Here is a 15,850-nt window from a genome sequence, read left to right as displayed (position 1 = left end):
TTTTTCAGACTAGATAAAAATCATTAAGCAGAACATTTCCTACCCCTTGGTAGATTTCCATCACTAGTGAATTCCCAGTAAGGAAGCCATGGCAACAATAAATACAAGTAACTCAGATTTAACTGGAAATAATCATCTCAGATGTGAAAAACAATACGCCTTTACCAACTATGCCAAGAACTCTCAGCCAAGTTTAAAAGCCACAACTGTCAATAGCATTTTACTAAAACTGAAATTTCAAAGCTACGAGCAAAAAGGAGCAACTGCTTGAACTTGTCCTATAAAATGGTCGAGAGAATCAAGTAAGACAACATACACAAGTGTTTTGTAAACCATAAAATTATACAAACATGAGTTACTACTATTAACAACTTTATTGTATTTTCATCATCTAAGAATTTATTTTTTCCAAGAAAATTTAAATTTTGTATATACCAATAACTCATCTTACCTATTTTCTTTTTTTGTTGTCGACCAGCTGACTCTGTTATTGTTTCCTTCTTCTTTTCCACTGTAAACATAGTAACACATTAAAAATTAATAATGCATTATGCTATAGAAACAAAAGGTGCTTTATCAAAGCTGAACCAAGGAAAGAAGCTTATAAGAAAGTTAAACATTGACTTTGATTATGATCATGATTAAGTCAACTGGTGTGCTCCCAAACCTGCTGACGGTAAAAAGTAGACACAACATTCTAAGACTAAAACAGCAATAGTCTAAGCATCATTAATCAAATACCCATAAAGGACTGTAAAAGGACACAATCATAATCAAAACTGAGATGCTTTTCAGACCATCAGCTGAGGGTGATTGCCTTAGATAGAGTCTAAGCACAATTTTCAAATTCTGCTCTCTCAGATAACTATGTAAATTGTAGTTCTAGTCTCATATTCACTATAGAAGATAGGAAGTTATTCATTCAGTTATTGGCTGCCTAAGTAACAGGCACTGTTCTAGGTAGAGAAAAGGATAAACATGATCCTTGCCCTCCCCAAAGGGCAATCTAGTGAGAGCACATAATTGAATAACAATTACAGTATAGAAAATTGGCAAGGTAGATATATGCACAGGGTAGGAAGATCAGGAGAGCCAAAAAGGCTAAGACCAACTTTTTTTGATGCATTTCAATTAATATGATGATAGACTAACAGTAAGCTTTAGAAGAGGAATAGTGTAACATATTGATATTTTATATGTACTATCTTTAATCACCTATGAATGGACTAGGAACAAACACGCCAAAAATTACCTTTACTTAGTTTATTTATATTATCTGTTCTGTATACTATCTTAGTATACTTCATTTACTAACAAAGAGTACACTACATGTATTATTTCTAAAAGTTACATTAAAGAATACTGGCAGATAGGAGTCTTCCCATTAGTAGGTTAAGTATGCTGCCTGAATTCTAAAGCGAAATTGGTATTACTGCTTTATCAAATAGATGTAAAATTCAATTTGATTCCAATATTGCAAATGAAATGATAAAGTGCTTACAGAAATAAAACGTGTCTGTGTGAATATATAAATTTAATGTTTACTGTTCTAGGTAGGTAAAAAGACAAAACATGACATATATACATGGTGGGGGGAGAAAGAGAGAGATTTAGAACGAACCTGCTAGTACGAAATAAAAGGAAATTAAGTCAATAGAAGATGTTACAGAAACAACATTTTAAAAGGCAAAATGGACAGAAAACATTGACTGTTTTACTCTTTATCACTATTATTAACTAAAGAAACAAAAAATATTTCTCTCCCACTCCAGAAGGACTATAACATAACTACTTGGCATTAACCATGACTACATAAAAGACAAGGGGGGAAAAAAGATAGAAGGCTAGAAAATAGAAACATGAGATGATATTACGAATATTAACCTGGCCTTCGAGCAGACTGGATTGAGACTAGATAAATCTTTTCTAGGGATAAGATAAATTAATATAATGCTTTTCTAATCTCATCAGGTTGCAAAGAAACTCTTTTGTGTTGATATTTATTCACCAGAACCTCCGCCTGTAAGAAATAGAAATGTCAGAGTTCAAACAGATGTTCAAACAGCCACATAGGGGTTCTGCTCCACCTTCCAATGCCTTAAACAGTTGTGTGCTACCACCCCTGGGACTGGCCCCATCCAGCTGCACTCCTGAGAGAGCTGACAACAGTCTTGGGAGGGCTACATCAATTGTGAGCCCCTGAACCTAACAACCAGCCACACTGGGAGCTTGCTACTCACTTAACACAAACAGCAGCAGGTGTGTGACATTAGACCTTGCAGCCAACTATGCTGGGGCTTCTCCCACCCAATAAGGTGACTAAAGGAACCACAGCTGAGCCTTACAACTAGCCAGCCAGGAGTACAGCCTAGCTTTCCTATGCAACTGCAGTAAGAGTAATCCTTCCACAACAGGAGACACTCCTGGAACATTTGGAACTGGTGACCAGAGGGAAGCACATTGCCAGGCCTCGAATGGCATCTCTTACATAAGGCCACTTCCCCAAGATGGGGAGACATAGCTGATCTACTTAATACATAGACATAAGCATAGAGAAAGAGGTAAAATGGGGAGACAAAGTAATATGCTCTGAATAAGGGAATAGGACAAATCCTCAGAAAAAGAGCTAAATGAGACAGAGATAAAAAATCTACCTGATAAAGAGTACAAACTAATAGTCATAAGGATGATCACTGATGTTGGGAGAAAAACAGATGAACACAGTGAGAACTTCAACAAAGAATTGGAAAATATAAAAAAGAACCAATCAGAACTGAAGAATACAATAATGGAAATGAAAAATTCATTAGATGGAATCAGTAGCAGGGTAGACAATACAGAAGAACAGATCATTGAGCTAGACAAAAGACTAGAGGAAATCACCTAAGCTGAACAGAAAAAAGAATTAAAAAGAATGAGGACAATATAAGGGACCTCTGGGACATCAAGCATACTAACATCCATAGTATCAGTGTTTCAGAAGGAGAAGAGAGAGACACAGGGGCAGAGAATCTATTCAAAGAAATAATAGCTGACAACCTTCCTAACCTAAGGAAGGAAATGGACATAGAGGTACAGGAAGCAGAGAGAACAACAAATAAGATGAACCCAAAGAGGCCCGAATCGAAAGACATTATAATTAAAATGTCAAGAATTAAAGAAAGAATCCTAAAAGCTGCAAGAGAAAGGCAACAAAGGAAACCCCATAAGGCTATCAGCTGACTTCTCAGCAGAAACCTCACAGGCTAGAACGCAGTGGCATGATATATTTAAAGTGCTGAAAGAAAAAACCTATAGCCAACAATACTCTACCCAGCAAGGTTATCGTTCAGAATGGAAGGAGAGAGAAAGAGTTTTCCAGACAAGAAAAAATTTAAGGAGTTTATCACCAATAAACCAGCCTTACAAGAAATGTTAAAGGGACTTATTTAAGTGAAAAAGAAAGACCACAAATAGGAATAAGAAAATTATCAGAAAAAGTTAAATCACTGGCAAAGACAAATATACAGTAAAGGTAGCAGATCAACCACCTATGAAACTAATATGAAGATCAAAAGACAAAAGTACTAAAATTATCTATTTCCATGATAAGAGGTTCATGGATACACACACATATGCACAAAAGAGGTTAAACATGATGTCAAAAACATAAAAAGTGGGGGGAGAGGAGTAAAACAGTAGAGCTTCAGGCTCAGTCCTGGTGGCCTAGTGGTTAAACTCAGCGTGTTCTGCTTTGGCAACTGGGGTTCAGTTCCTGAGTGTGGACCTACACCCTTCTGCTAGTGGCCATGCTGTGCTGGCAGCCCACATACTAAAAAACACAGGAAGACTGACATGGATGTCAGCTCAGGGCAAATCTTCGTCACCAAAAAAAAAAGAGTTGAGCTTTCACCAAGAAGTCAAACTTAAAGAGACCATCAACCTAATACAGACTGCTATTTACATAGGTTATTACATATGAACCTCATGATAATCACAAACCAGAAACCTAGAAAAAATTGAGAGAAAGGAACCCAAACATAATACTAAAGAAAGCCATCAAACCACAAGAGAAGAGAGAGCAGGAGAAGAAAGGAACTGAGAAGAAGTACTAAAACACCCAGAAAAAAAGTAATAAAATGGGGCCGGCCTGGTGGTCCTTAAGTTCACACATTCTGCTTTGGCGGCCCAGGGTTTGCCTGTACAGATCCTGGGTGCAGACATGGCACCGCATGGCAAGCCATGCTGTGGTAGGCATCTTACTTATAAAGTAGAGGAAGATGGGCACGGATGTTGGCTCAGGGCCAGTCTTCCTCAGCAAAAAAAAAAAAAAAGTAATAAAATGGCAATATGTACATACTTATCAACAGCTACTTTTAATGTCAACAGGCTAAATGCTCCAATCAGAAGATGTAGGGTGGCCAACTGGATAAAAAAATAAGACCCATATATATGCTGCACACAAGAGACACAATTCAGACCTAAAGACGCTCACAAACTGAAAGTGAAGGAATGAAAAAAGATACTCCATGCAAAAGGCAATGAAAACAAGGCTGGGGTAGCAATACTTATATCAGACAAAATAGACTTTAAAACATAAACGGTAACAAGAGACAAACACGGGCACCACATAATGATAAAGGGAGCAACCCAACAAGAGAATATAATACTTGTAAATATCTATGCATCCAACAAAGGGAACCTAAATATATAAAGCAATTATTAACGGACATAAAAGGAGAAATAGGCAGTAACACAATAATACTAGGGAACTTTAACACTCCATTTACATCAATGGATAGATCAGCCAAACACAACATCAATAAGGAAACACTGGCCTTAAATAACACATTAATCTAGATGGCCTTGTAGATACATACAGAGCATTCCATCCAAAAACCACAGAATACACACTCTTTTCGAATGCATATGCAACATTCTCCAGGATAGATCACATATTTGGCCACAAAACAAGTCTCCATAAATTTAGGAAGACTGAAATAATACCAAGCATCTTTTCTGACCACAATGGTATGTAGAAATCAACTACGGAAAGAAACCTGGAAAAGTCACAAATATGTGGAGATTAAAATGTCACAAATATGTTTTTAAAAGTCACAAATATGTGGAGATTAAAATGCTACTGAACAACTCTTGGGTCAATAAAGATATCAAAGGAAAAATCAAAAAATACCTGGAGACAAATGAAAATGAAAATACGATACACCAAAATTTATGAGACACAGCAAACGTGGTACTAAAAGGGAAGTTTACAGCAATACAGGCCTACTTCAACAAACAAGAAAAATCTCAAACAAACAATGTAACAGGGGCCAGCCCGGTGATGCAGCGGTTAAGTGTGCACATTCCGCTTTGGCAGCCTGGGGTCTTCTGGTTCAGATCCCAGGTACAGACATGGCACCACTTGTCAAGCCATTCTGTGGCAGGCGTCCCACATATAAAGTAGAGGAAGATGGGCACAGATGTTAGCTCAGGGCCAGTCTTCCTCAGCAAAAAGAGGAGGATTGGCAGCAGTTAGCTCAGGGCTGATTTCCACCCACCCCAAAAAAACACAATGTAACAGTGCACCTAAAGGAAGTAGAAAAAGAAGAACAAATAAAGCCCCAAATGAGCAGAAGGAAGGAAATAATAAAAATCAGAGCAGAAATAAATGAAATAGAGACTAAAAAACAATAGAAAAAACTAATGAAATTAAGAGTTGGTTCTTTGAAAAGATAAACAAAATCGACAAACCTTTAGCTAGACTCACCAAGAGAAAAAGAGAGAAGGTTCAAATAAATAAAATCAGAAACAAAAGAAGAGAATACAACAGACATCTCAGAAAGACAAAAGATTATAAGAGAATACTACGAAAAGCTATACGCCAACAAATTGGATAACCTAGAAGAATGGATAAATTCTTAGAATCATACAACCTCCCAAAACTGAATCAAGAAGTAATAGAGGATTTGAATAGACAAATCACCAGTAAGGAGATCAAAACAGTAATCAAAAACATCCCAAAGATTAGAAGTCCAGGACCAGACGGCCTCCCTGGTGAATTCTACCAAACATTCAAAGAAGACATAATACCTATTCTTCTCAAACTCTTCCAAAAAATTGAAGAGGAGGCAAAGATTCCTAACTCATTCTATGAAGCCAACATTACCCAGATAACAAAACCAGACAAGGAAAACACACACACAAAAAATTACAGGCCAGTATCACTGATGAATATTGAGGCAAATATCCTCAACAAAATACTAGCAAATCAAATAAAACAATACATTAAAAAGATCATACACACGATCAAGTGGGATTTATTCCAGGGATGGTTCAACATCTACAAATCGATCAACATGATACACATTAACAAAATGAAGAATAAAAATCACATGATCATCTCAACAGATGCAAAGACAGCATTTGACAAGAAACAGCATCCATTTCTGACAAAAACTCTGCACACAATGGGTATAGAAGAAAAGTACCTCAATATAAGAAAGGCCATATATTACAAACCCACAACTGATATCATACTCAACAGAGAAAAACTGAAAGCTATCCATCTAAGAACAGGAACCAGACAACGATGCCCACTTTCGCCAGTCTTATTTAGCAAAAGTATTGCAAGTCCTAGCCAGAGCAATAGCTGACAAAAATTAAAGCGATCCAAACTGGAAAGGAAGAAGTAAAACTGTCACTATTTGCAAATTACATGATTTTACAAATAGAAAACCTTAAAGAATCCACCAAGAAGTTATTAGAAATAGTAAATGAATACAGTAAAGTTGCAGGATACAAAATCAACATACAAAACTCAGCTGCATTTCTATACGCTAACAATGAAGTAGGAGAAAGAGAAATTAAGAATACAATCCCATTTACAATTGCAACAAAAAGAATAAAATATCTAGGAATAAATTTATCCAAAGAACTGAAAGAACTCTACACTGAAAACTATAAAACACTGTCAAAAGAAATTGAAGAAGACATAAAGAAATAGAAAGATATTCCATGCTCTTGGACTGGAAGAAGTAACATAGTTAAAATGTCCATACTCCCTAAAGCAATCAACAGATTCAATGCAATCCCTATCAAAGTTCCAATGAGAGCTGCCCCAGTGGCATAGTGGTTAAGTTTGCCTGCTCTGCTTCAGCAGCCCAGGGTTCATAGGTTCGGATCCTGGGCATGGACCTAGTACTGTTCGTCAAGCCACACTGTGGTGGTGGCATCTTACATAAAATAGAAGACTGGCACAAATGTTAACTCAGCAACACTCTTCCTCAAGCAAAAAGAGGAAGATTGGCAATGTATGTTAGCTTAGGGCCAATCTTCCTCACCAAAAAAGAAAAACAAAAAAAAGTTCCAACAATATTTTTCACAGAAATAGACCAAAGAATCCTAAAATTTATATGGCACAGCAAAAGACCTCAAATACCCAAAGGAACCCTGAGAAAAAAGAACAAAGCTGGAGGCATCACACTCCGATTTCAAAATACACTACAAAGCTTTAGTAATCAAACAGTATGGCACTGGCACAAAAAGAGACATACAGATCAATGGAACAGAACCAAGAGCCCAGAAGTAAACCCACACACATACGGACAGCTAATTTTCAACAAGGGAGCCAAGAAGATACAATGGAGAAAGGAAAGTCTCTTCAACAAATGGTGCTGGGAAAACTGGACAGCCACATGCAAAAGAATGAAAGCAGGCCATTATCTTATGCTATACAGAAAAATTTAACTCAAAATGGATTAAAGACTTGAATGTAAGACCTGAAACCATAAAACTTCTAGAAGAAAACACAGGCAATACACTCTTCACCATTGGTCTCAGCAGCATATTTTCAAATACCACGTCTGAAAACAAGGGCATCCAAAGAAAAAATATACAAATTAGACTACATCAAACTAAAAAGCTTTTGCAGAGCAAAGGAAACCACCAACAAAAAGAAAACATAACCTAACAATTGGAAGAAGATATTTGCAAACCATCTATCTGATAAGGGATTAATATCCAAAATATATAAAGAACTCATACATCTCAACAACAAAAAAATAAACAACCCAATTAAAAAGTGGGCGAAAGATCCAAACAGACATTTTTCCAAAGAAGATATACAGATGGCCATCAGGCACATGAAAAGATGTTCAACATCACTAATTATTAGGGTAATGCAAATCAAAACTACAATGAGATATTGCCTCATGCCCATCAGAATGGCTATAATTAACAAAACAAGAAATAATAAGTGTTGGAGAGGAAGTGGGGAAAAGGGACCCTCACACACTCCTGGTGGGAATGTAAACTGGTATACCTACGATGGAAAACAGTATGGAGATTCCTCAAAAAATTAAGACCAGAACTACCATATGATCCAGCTATTCCACTACTGGGCATTTATCCAAAGAACATGAAAACACAAATGAGTAAAGATATATGCACCCCTACATTCACTGCAGCATTATTCACAATAGCCAAGACTTGGAAGTAACCTACGTGCCCATCAAGGAATGAATGGATAAAGATGTGGTATATATACACAATGGAATACTACTTAGCTATAAAAAAAGACGAAATCTTGCCATTTGTGACAACATGGATGGACCTTGAGGATATTATGCTAAGTGAAATGTCAGAAAGTCAAATACTGTATGATCTCACTCATAAATAGAAGATAAAAACAACAACAATCACATAGATACAGAGATCAGATTGGTGGTTACGGGGGGGGGAGGGTGAAAGGAATGACTGGGTACGTGTGTACAGTGATGGATGGTAACTAGTCTTTGGGTGGTGAGCCTCATGTAATCTACACAGAAATCGAAATATAATGATGTACACCTGAAACTTACATAATGTTATAAACCAATGTTACCTCAATTAAAAAATAAATACAACTATAGAAGCTTCTCTGGCAACTATATTATTTTGCATTTAGGTGTAAACTGAAGACTACATTTATTTCCATAATGCAGATAATCAGGGACAAAACAATTAGTGTGGATACTAAAGAAGCACCAAATTCACAGAGCAAATTCATATTTACATAAATATTTGAGGTATGAGAATATTCATCCAAACAAATTTGAAGATAAGAGTGTTTTGTATTTCATAAGACTACTAAATGATATATGTGACATGAAGAAATCTGCATATAGATGCCATTGCATGCTGGCTAACTAGTTTATGCTCACAGCGGAACAATTTCTCACAAAGAATATATGTGATATTATGCTATAGAGATAATTTATTCTTTAATCTATTCAACACACTTTTATCAAATGCCAGGCACTGTGTTAAGTGCCAGAAATACAACAGCCTTTGCCATCACAGAAATTACAGTTTAGTTGGGGAGTGGATATTATTTCAATAATCATAATCATACAGGGGTAAAATTGTAATTATGACAAATTCTCTAAGGAGAGGTATATGGATAAACTGGAGCCCATGACAGGAAGATCTGACCCTGTCTGGGAGACTAAATGAAGTTTTGACACCTGAAGAATGTACAGTAGTTTGCCAGACAAAATGATAGGGAAAATTATCCCAGGTAGAGGGAACAGCAAACACAAAGACCCAGCCCCATAGTAGGAAACATCAAGACTAGTTCAGAGGATAGAATAAAGGCCTGAATGGCTAGAAATAGAGAACAAGGAAAAACACAAGATGTGGTTGGAGGGGAAGATTGGGAAGCACCAGATCATGCTGACTTTGTAGGCCACACCTTTATCTAAAAGCAACGGGAAGAAATTGAATGTTTTAAGAAGTGAAGGAACATAATCAGATTTGCGTTTTAAAAATTACTCTGGATGTACTGTAGAGAATAAACTTGATTGGCTGCATGCAGACCAATGAGGAGGCTATTGCAGTAAATCAAATGAAACATGACAGACATTTGGACTAGGTAGTGGTGGCAGAAACGGAGAGATGTGGAAAGACTGAAAACCATCCAGGAGGACAACAATATTAGGGCTTGACAGTGCACTGCACAATCAGGGGGAAAGAAGAAAGCATTCAAATCAACAAATATTTATTAAACATTTACTCATGTAGCCACCACTCTAGGCACAAGAGATACATTAGTGAACAACAACAACAACAAAGCACCTGCCCTGGTGAAGCTTCCATTCCAGCAGGTGGAGATTAATACGATAGATAAGTAAATCATATAGTGTATTAGAAGGTGATAAGAGCCATGGGGAAAAACAACAGAGCAGGATCAGGGTGATCAGGAGCAGCAGTGGGACAGGAGGTGAGCAGGCTGCAGTTTTTAAAAAGGGTGCTCAAGTTAAGACTCACTGACGTGAGCTTTGAACAAAGATTTGAAGAAGATCTGAGGGTTGACTAAGCAGATAACCTAGAGTAGAACATTTTAGACAGAGGGAAGAGCCATTAGAAAGGTCCCAGCACATGAGTGTGGCTAATGTGTAGTGAGGAATCGCAAGCAGGTCAGTGTGGGTACAGCAGAGTGAGGGAGAGGGAAAGAGTGCTGGAGCAGTAACAGGGGAAGCCCTGTGGCCCACTGTGAGGACTTCGGCTTTTCTTCTGAGTGAAAATGGGACACCATGACAGGGCTATGAGCAGAGGAGGGACATGATCTAATAGCCTTTTGAAAGAGTTTTTCTGGCTGTTATCTTGGGAACAGACTACAGGGAGACAGGAACACTCGCTGGAGGCTATTGCAATAATCATGCAAAAGATGACAGTGGCTTGGACTATGGTAGTTATCAGTGGAGGTGATGAAGAGTGGTCAGCTTCTGGATATACCTGAAGGCAGCCCAACAGCACTGGATGTGGCTTGTGAGAGAGGAGTCAAAGAACCAAACAAGGATTACGGCCTGAGCAACCACAAGGACAGAACTGCCAGTGACCAAGATCATGAAGGCTACAAATGAAGCAGCCTTGGAAGTGAAAAACAAGTGTTCGATTTGGACATATTGGGTTTGAGATGTATATTACACATTCCAGTGGAATTGACAAATTGATAGCTGGATATGAATCTTGCATTAAGGAGAGAGGGCTAGGGATATAAATTTGGGGGTTATGGGCATATAGAGAAGCGCAATAAATGAGTTCAACAAGGGAGTGAGTGTAAAGAAAAAAACAAATTTTGGGTCACCCTCAAAAACAGGAAGTCTAAAAGAGGAACCAACAAGAAAAGTACAAAAGAATGACAAGCAAGATAAAAGCAAAACTGAGAGAGTGTGGTGTCCTGGAAGCCAAATGAAGAAAGTGTATTAAGGGTTCTGGCTCACACTATTGGAAGCATGGAGGTACCATTCACCAAACAGGGAAACCCTGGAGGACCACATTTGTGAGGGTAAAGCTAATAAGCTTAGTTTTAAATATGTTGAGTACATTATCAACATTGAATAAGTGAAGGAACAGTTACTGTAGTTTAAAAAGCCTGAGTTTGGTTTCCAATTCTTTGTCTGCTCTGTGATGTTAGTATGTCGCTTGACCTTTCTAAGTCTCCACCTCCTCTTCCATAAAGGGAGAATAATATTTATACAACTGACCACAATGGTTGTTTTGTAGACCAAATGAGATACTGTAAGAAAGAAAACTTCAAAATCTTACAAAGACATAAAGAAAAGTCAGAACACAGAAAATCATAGGATTTTCCTTTCTTTTTGGTGAGGAAGATTGTCACTGAGCTAAGATCCATGCCAATCTTCCTCTATTTTGTATGTGGGACAGTGCCACAGCATGGTTTGACAAGCAGCGTATAGGTTCGTGCCTAGGATCCGAACCTGCAAACCCTGGGGCCTCGGAAGCAGAGTGAGCGAACTTAACCACTATGCCACTAGGCTGGCCCCCAAATCGTGGGAATTTTAAAATGCAATAGTTAGATTTAATCTTTATAAGGTAGAAAAGAACACTGGAAGACAAATGAAGTCTATAAGGAACCGTTCACATTATACCTCTGGTTTCCCTCTCAGCTGCGTCCTGTGGAATCCTCTTTTAAAGAAAACAAACTCTACTTCTTCTTAACCTTTTCCTCAAATACTCCTTCAACCTCCTCACCCAACCAAAACTTGGCTTATCCCTGAAGATACCACTTGCCTTGATACCAATGATAATGACTTCTTGTTCTCCCAACACACCTTACTCGTTACAATTTCCATAGTTGTGCTCATATGCTATTTCCTTTGCCTGGAATTCCTTCCCCCATCTCATTCTCTATCCAAATTCTAACCATCCATGAGGGACCGCAAGGCCATCTGCAACACAAAGGCTCCCGAGGCTCCTCACAACTGAATGAGCTCTCTTCTTTAGAACCACCACAGCACATAACATGTACCTCTCGCTGTAGTTTGTACTATACATTTTGCATAAATGTCTTACATTTCTAAACAGACTTCAAGTCGGATTCATCCTTCCTATAAAGTTTTTGCATCAGTTGATGCTCCTAAAATATTTACTGTGAACATGCACTCAGTGAGCTCGATATGTTGAAAGTATTTCTAAAGGATGTCGCCATACTCACATTTTTTACTCTGCTTTTCCACTTCCGCCTTCAGTCGCTTGTACTTGTCTGTCCTGTAAACCAGGACCCAGGTTATACCTGAAACATTAAAAGCAACACGCTAGTAGAGAAACGTTTGAAATGGTCACAACAAACTGTTATTAGTGGTTACTGTTGGGTAAGGAGAGATTTCAACTTTTTGCTTTATATTTACCAGTAGTTAACATTTTTCAAATGTTAAGACAACTGACTCTTCAACCAAAACAACTGCGACATGATGTGAAGGCGTCTACACAAATACCCGCTCCTGTTCAAGAGTAGCCCCGAGATTCCCTGGAGCAGATGAGCCCCTAAGCAAGCAAGGCTCGCGACCTCTCCCTTGGTAGCGCGAGGGACCCCAGGCCTAGGATCCTTCAGCTCGGGGACTGGTCAAACGCCAGAGAAGCAGCCGCTCTTACCCTCAGCGAGAAGAGCCGTGCACACGGAGATAAAAACGATGAGCAGCGTGTCCGCGAACATGGTGCTCATCTCGCACTTCCGTCTCTGCACTCCCACCTGCCAGGCAGGGAAGCGCTCCAGAGTCAGGAAAAATGAAGCGAAAACGAGTTCCCTAGCTTTCAGGACCACCGAGTAACACCCCGACTCTGACAGCTAGGAAGTCACTTCCGTTTCCGGGGCACGGCGCCGGAAGTGCTCCTTCCCTAGAGTCGCGTGGCCGCGTGAATCTAGCCGAAACCAAGCCTGAAGTCTGCGCAGATGGGCTGACGCTCAGGCCGAATCTCGCGAGAGCTGGAACTTCCGCTGCTGAGACAGAATTGCGGCGCCCGACGTCACCCGGCAGCGTTTACTCGCTGGGGCGCTGGGGCGCGCGCTCTTCTCGGCTAGAATCCAGGTGTTTGCACGCGTCTGCGCTTGCTGCCTCCGCCCCACATCTAAGGCCGATTAGATCGTTTAGCGTAGGTTTGTCGGAAAGTGGGAAGACTGACTTCCGCAAACACGTACAACACGTACTGAACGGATGTGTTTAGGTGCAAGGCCACGATTTGGAGCTGGGGACGCGAAAATCAACCAGTCGTGGGCCGCTGGCTTCAATGAACTCACGTCCTAGCGGAGGAGGCAGACTTGTACACACGCTGTGATTAGGGTTTTAATAGAGGTATGACCAGAATGCTGCGGTGACCCAGTTGAGGGGGAGGTCAGAGAAAGCTAGTGAAAGGAACTGAAGCCGTGGCGTGGAGTAGGAGTGCTTCTGGAGATAGCAAAGACCTTTCTAGGCAAAGCGAAAGGAAGAGACACGCATGCTTGAAAATACGTGGTGTGTAATAGAGCAGTGAGTGGTGTGTCGAGAGAAGGGGTCATAAACCCAGACGCCTACGGTGGTCAGATATAAATGATCTTATGCAGGCTGGGCATAAGAACACGGTGGGAGGTGGTACGATGAATAAGGGGGCACTAACTTTATCTGAAAGGGACAATTGATACGTCCAACCAGTTTCCCTGGGAGAAGGGGGGACCCCATTTCCAATATCTTCCCATTTTTCAAGAAAATCCAGAAATCCCGGTTTTATTTGAAAGTTCAATTTATAAATGTTGGCAACTCATGAAAATTAAAAAATGCTGTGTAAGTTCAAGAAAATGTCTCAGCAGCTTGGTGTCAGCCAGAGTATGCGTGTGTGAGTGTGTATGAAACTCTGCAAGCTGGCTGAACTGTCTCCCCTTGACTTGTGCTTTCTATCCTTGGTTCTTTTCTCTTAGATGCCAATGCACTTTATTTATAGCTCTCCTATAACTACTTTTGGCCTTTGTTAGTTGTATGTGCATTTCTTGTCCCCTCTTTAGATTTGGCAGCAGAGACCCTGGCTCCTTTTAACAGACATTGAGCTGCTACTATGTGTCAGGAACAATGGTAGGCACTGTAGGGTCAGAGAGGGTGATTAAGATACTATTCCTGACTTCCAAGCTGCTCTTTGGAATTTATACATTATAATAAGGTACAATAGAGGTGTTCATAAAATGTTATGGGAGCAGAGATGAGGGCGAGATTGGTTCTTCCTGGAGGAGTTGGGAAGGCTACACTGTTGACCTAGACCTTGATTTGAGTAGAAGTTCAGATAGCCTAGGTTTTTATTCAACTCTTTATCACCTCTGGTAAATGTTGAGGTGCAGTAAGAGCATAACCTTTGAAGTCTGACCTGGTTTTCAATTCTGGCTTTGCCACTTAATTGACAGCCGTCCTTGAGCATATGGTTTAACATCTTTGAGCCTCAATTTCCTTATCTGTAAAATGGTGATAAAAACACCAGCTGCATAAGACTGTTACGAAGATTAAATGAGAAAGAGTGTATTATAAAGCATTTAAAGCTGTGCCTGGCACACATAATTCATCAAATCCAACAGGCTGCTGATTGTAAAATGCACCGTTATTTTATATACTACTAAGAAAGAGAATAAACAATTTATTAAACCATGACACACCATCGCTTGTAAGATGCATCCCATTCAGAGGTGTTAAAATGTGGAAAAAAAAGAAGTCTTACAATCCATGAAACAGTAATAAAAAGCATTTCAGTTATGCCTATGTAAATGTTTACTTTAGAACCATGGACTGCTAGCATAACATTTCCTTCTCTAGAGCAATGATATCATGACCCGATGCCCCTTGTTGAAGAGCAGTGCTAGAGGCAAGTCCAATATAACACCTTTACTACATTCTACTGGATTCCTTTATCATACTTCCAAGTTTTCTAAGCTCTCTCTTGTAGTCATTTTTATATTTCAGAGTTTTTCCCATGAAGACCACCCTCCCAATTGTCCTGCTACAATTTCTCTGACCACTACATGGCTTTTGTCCTGGGACTTCCTTTTACTGTTTACAAATCTGCCTTAGTTTATACTTTCTTTATGTTGTGGTACAACCTTAAGTAACTTCCTGTCAAGGGTAAATGGGAGCTAAACTTTCAATGTTCTTACATTATTATTATTAGTAGTAGTAGTAATAATACTGTTCTTTAAACAAATGTTTAGCACTAGGCTATGCACTGTGAAAGATTATGAGAGAAATCCCTACTTATAACCGAGGTATGAAAGGATGTGTATGGGCTTTAGGTTTACACGACATGTAAGCTGTATTACTTTAGCAAGTTATTTAATTTCTCTGAGCCTCTTTTTTTTTTTTTTTTAATCTGTAGAGGGAAAAATACTACGTTCCAGAAGTACCGTGTGGTTTATATAGATTGACAGCAAAGTTCTGGAGTCAGACTACCTGCATTCAAATCTTGGCTTCACCACTCAACCACATAGACACTTTTAGGCAAATTATTTCACTGTGCTTTGCTTTGGTTTCCTTAAGTGTAAAATGGCATAATAATAATAGTACCTAGGTCCAAAGGGTTT

General features: G+C 39.1%; 1 protein-coding gene across 3 annotated transcripts in view; it reads right to left on the bottom strand.

Moving 5' to 3' along the window:
* The window catches only part of TMCO1 (transmembrane and coiled-coil domains 1), a 67,763-nt gene extending 54,524 nt beyond the window's left edge, over positions 1-13,239 (bottom strand). Inside the window, exons 1-3 of one of the 3 annotated variants that reach the window (XM_070608168.1) lie at positions 12,916-13,239; positions 12,479-12,556; positions 452-511 (exon numbers count right to left, since the gene is read on the bottom strand). In XM_070608168.1, the coding sequence (XP_070464269.1) occupies positions 452-511; positions 12,479-12,556; positions 12,916-12,985 (208 nt within the window). In that variant the 5' untranslated portion in view covers positions 12,986-13,239. The remainder of the gene's footprint in view (positions 1-451; positions 512-12,478; positions 12,557-12,915) is intronic. The other 2 variants (XM_070608169.1, XM_070608167.1) reach the window with 2 other exon arrangements.
* Positions 13,240-15,850: the final 2,611 nt, after the last annotated feature.

The sequence above is a fragment of the Equus przewalskii genome, unplaced genomic scaffold (genome assembly GCF_037783145.1).
Source record: "Equus przewalskii isolate Varuska unplaced genomic scaffold, EquPr2 ChrUn-3, whole genome shotgun sequence".
Taxonomy (NCBI): Eukaryota; Metazoa; Chordata; class Mammalia; order Perissodactyla; family Equidae; genus Equus; species Equus przewalskii.
Note: the sequence above shows the minus strand (reverse complement) of the source record. Positions and strands in the feature narration are given on the sequence as shown.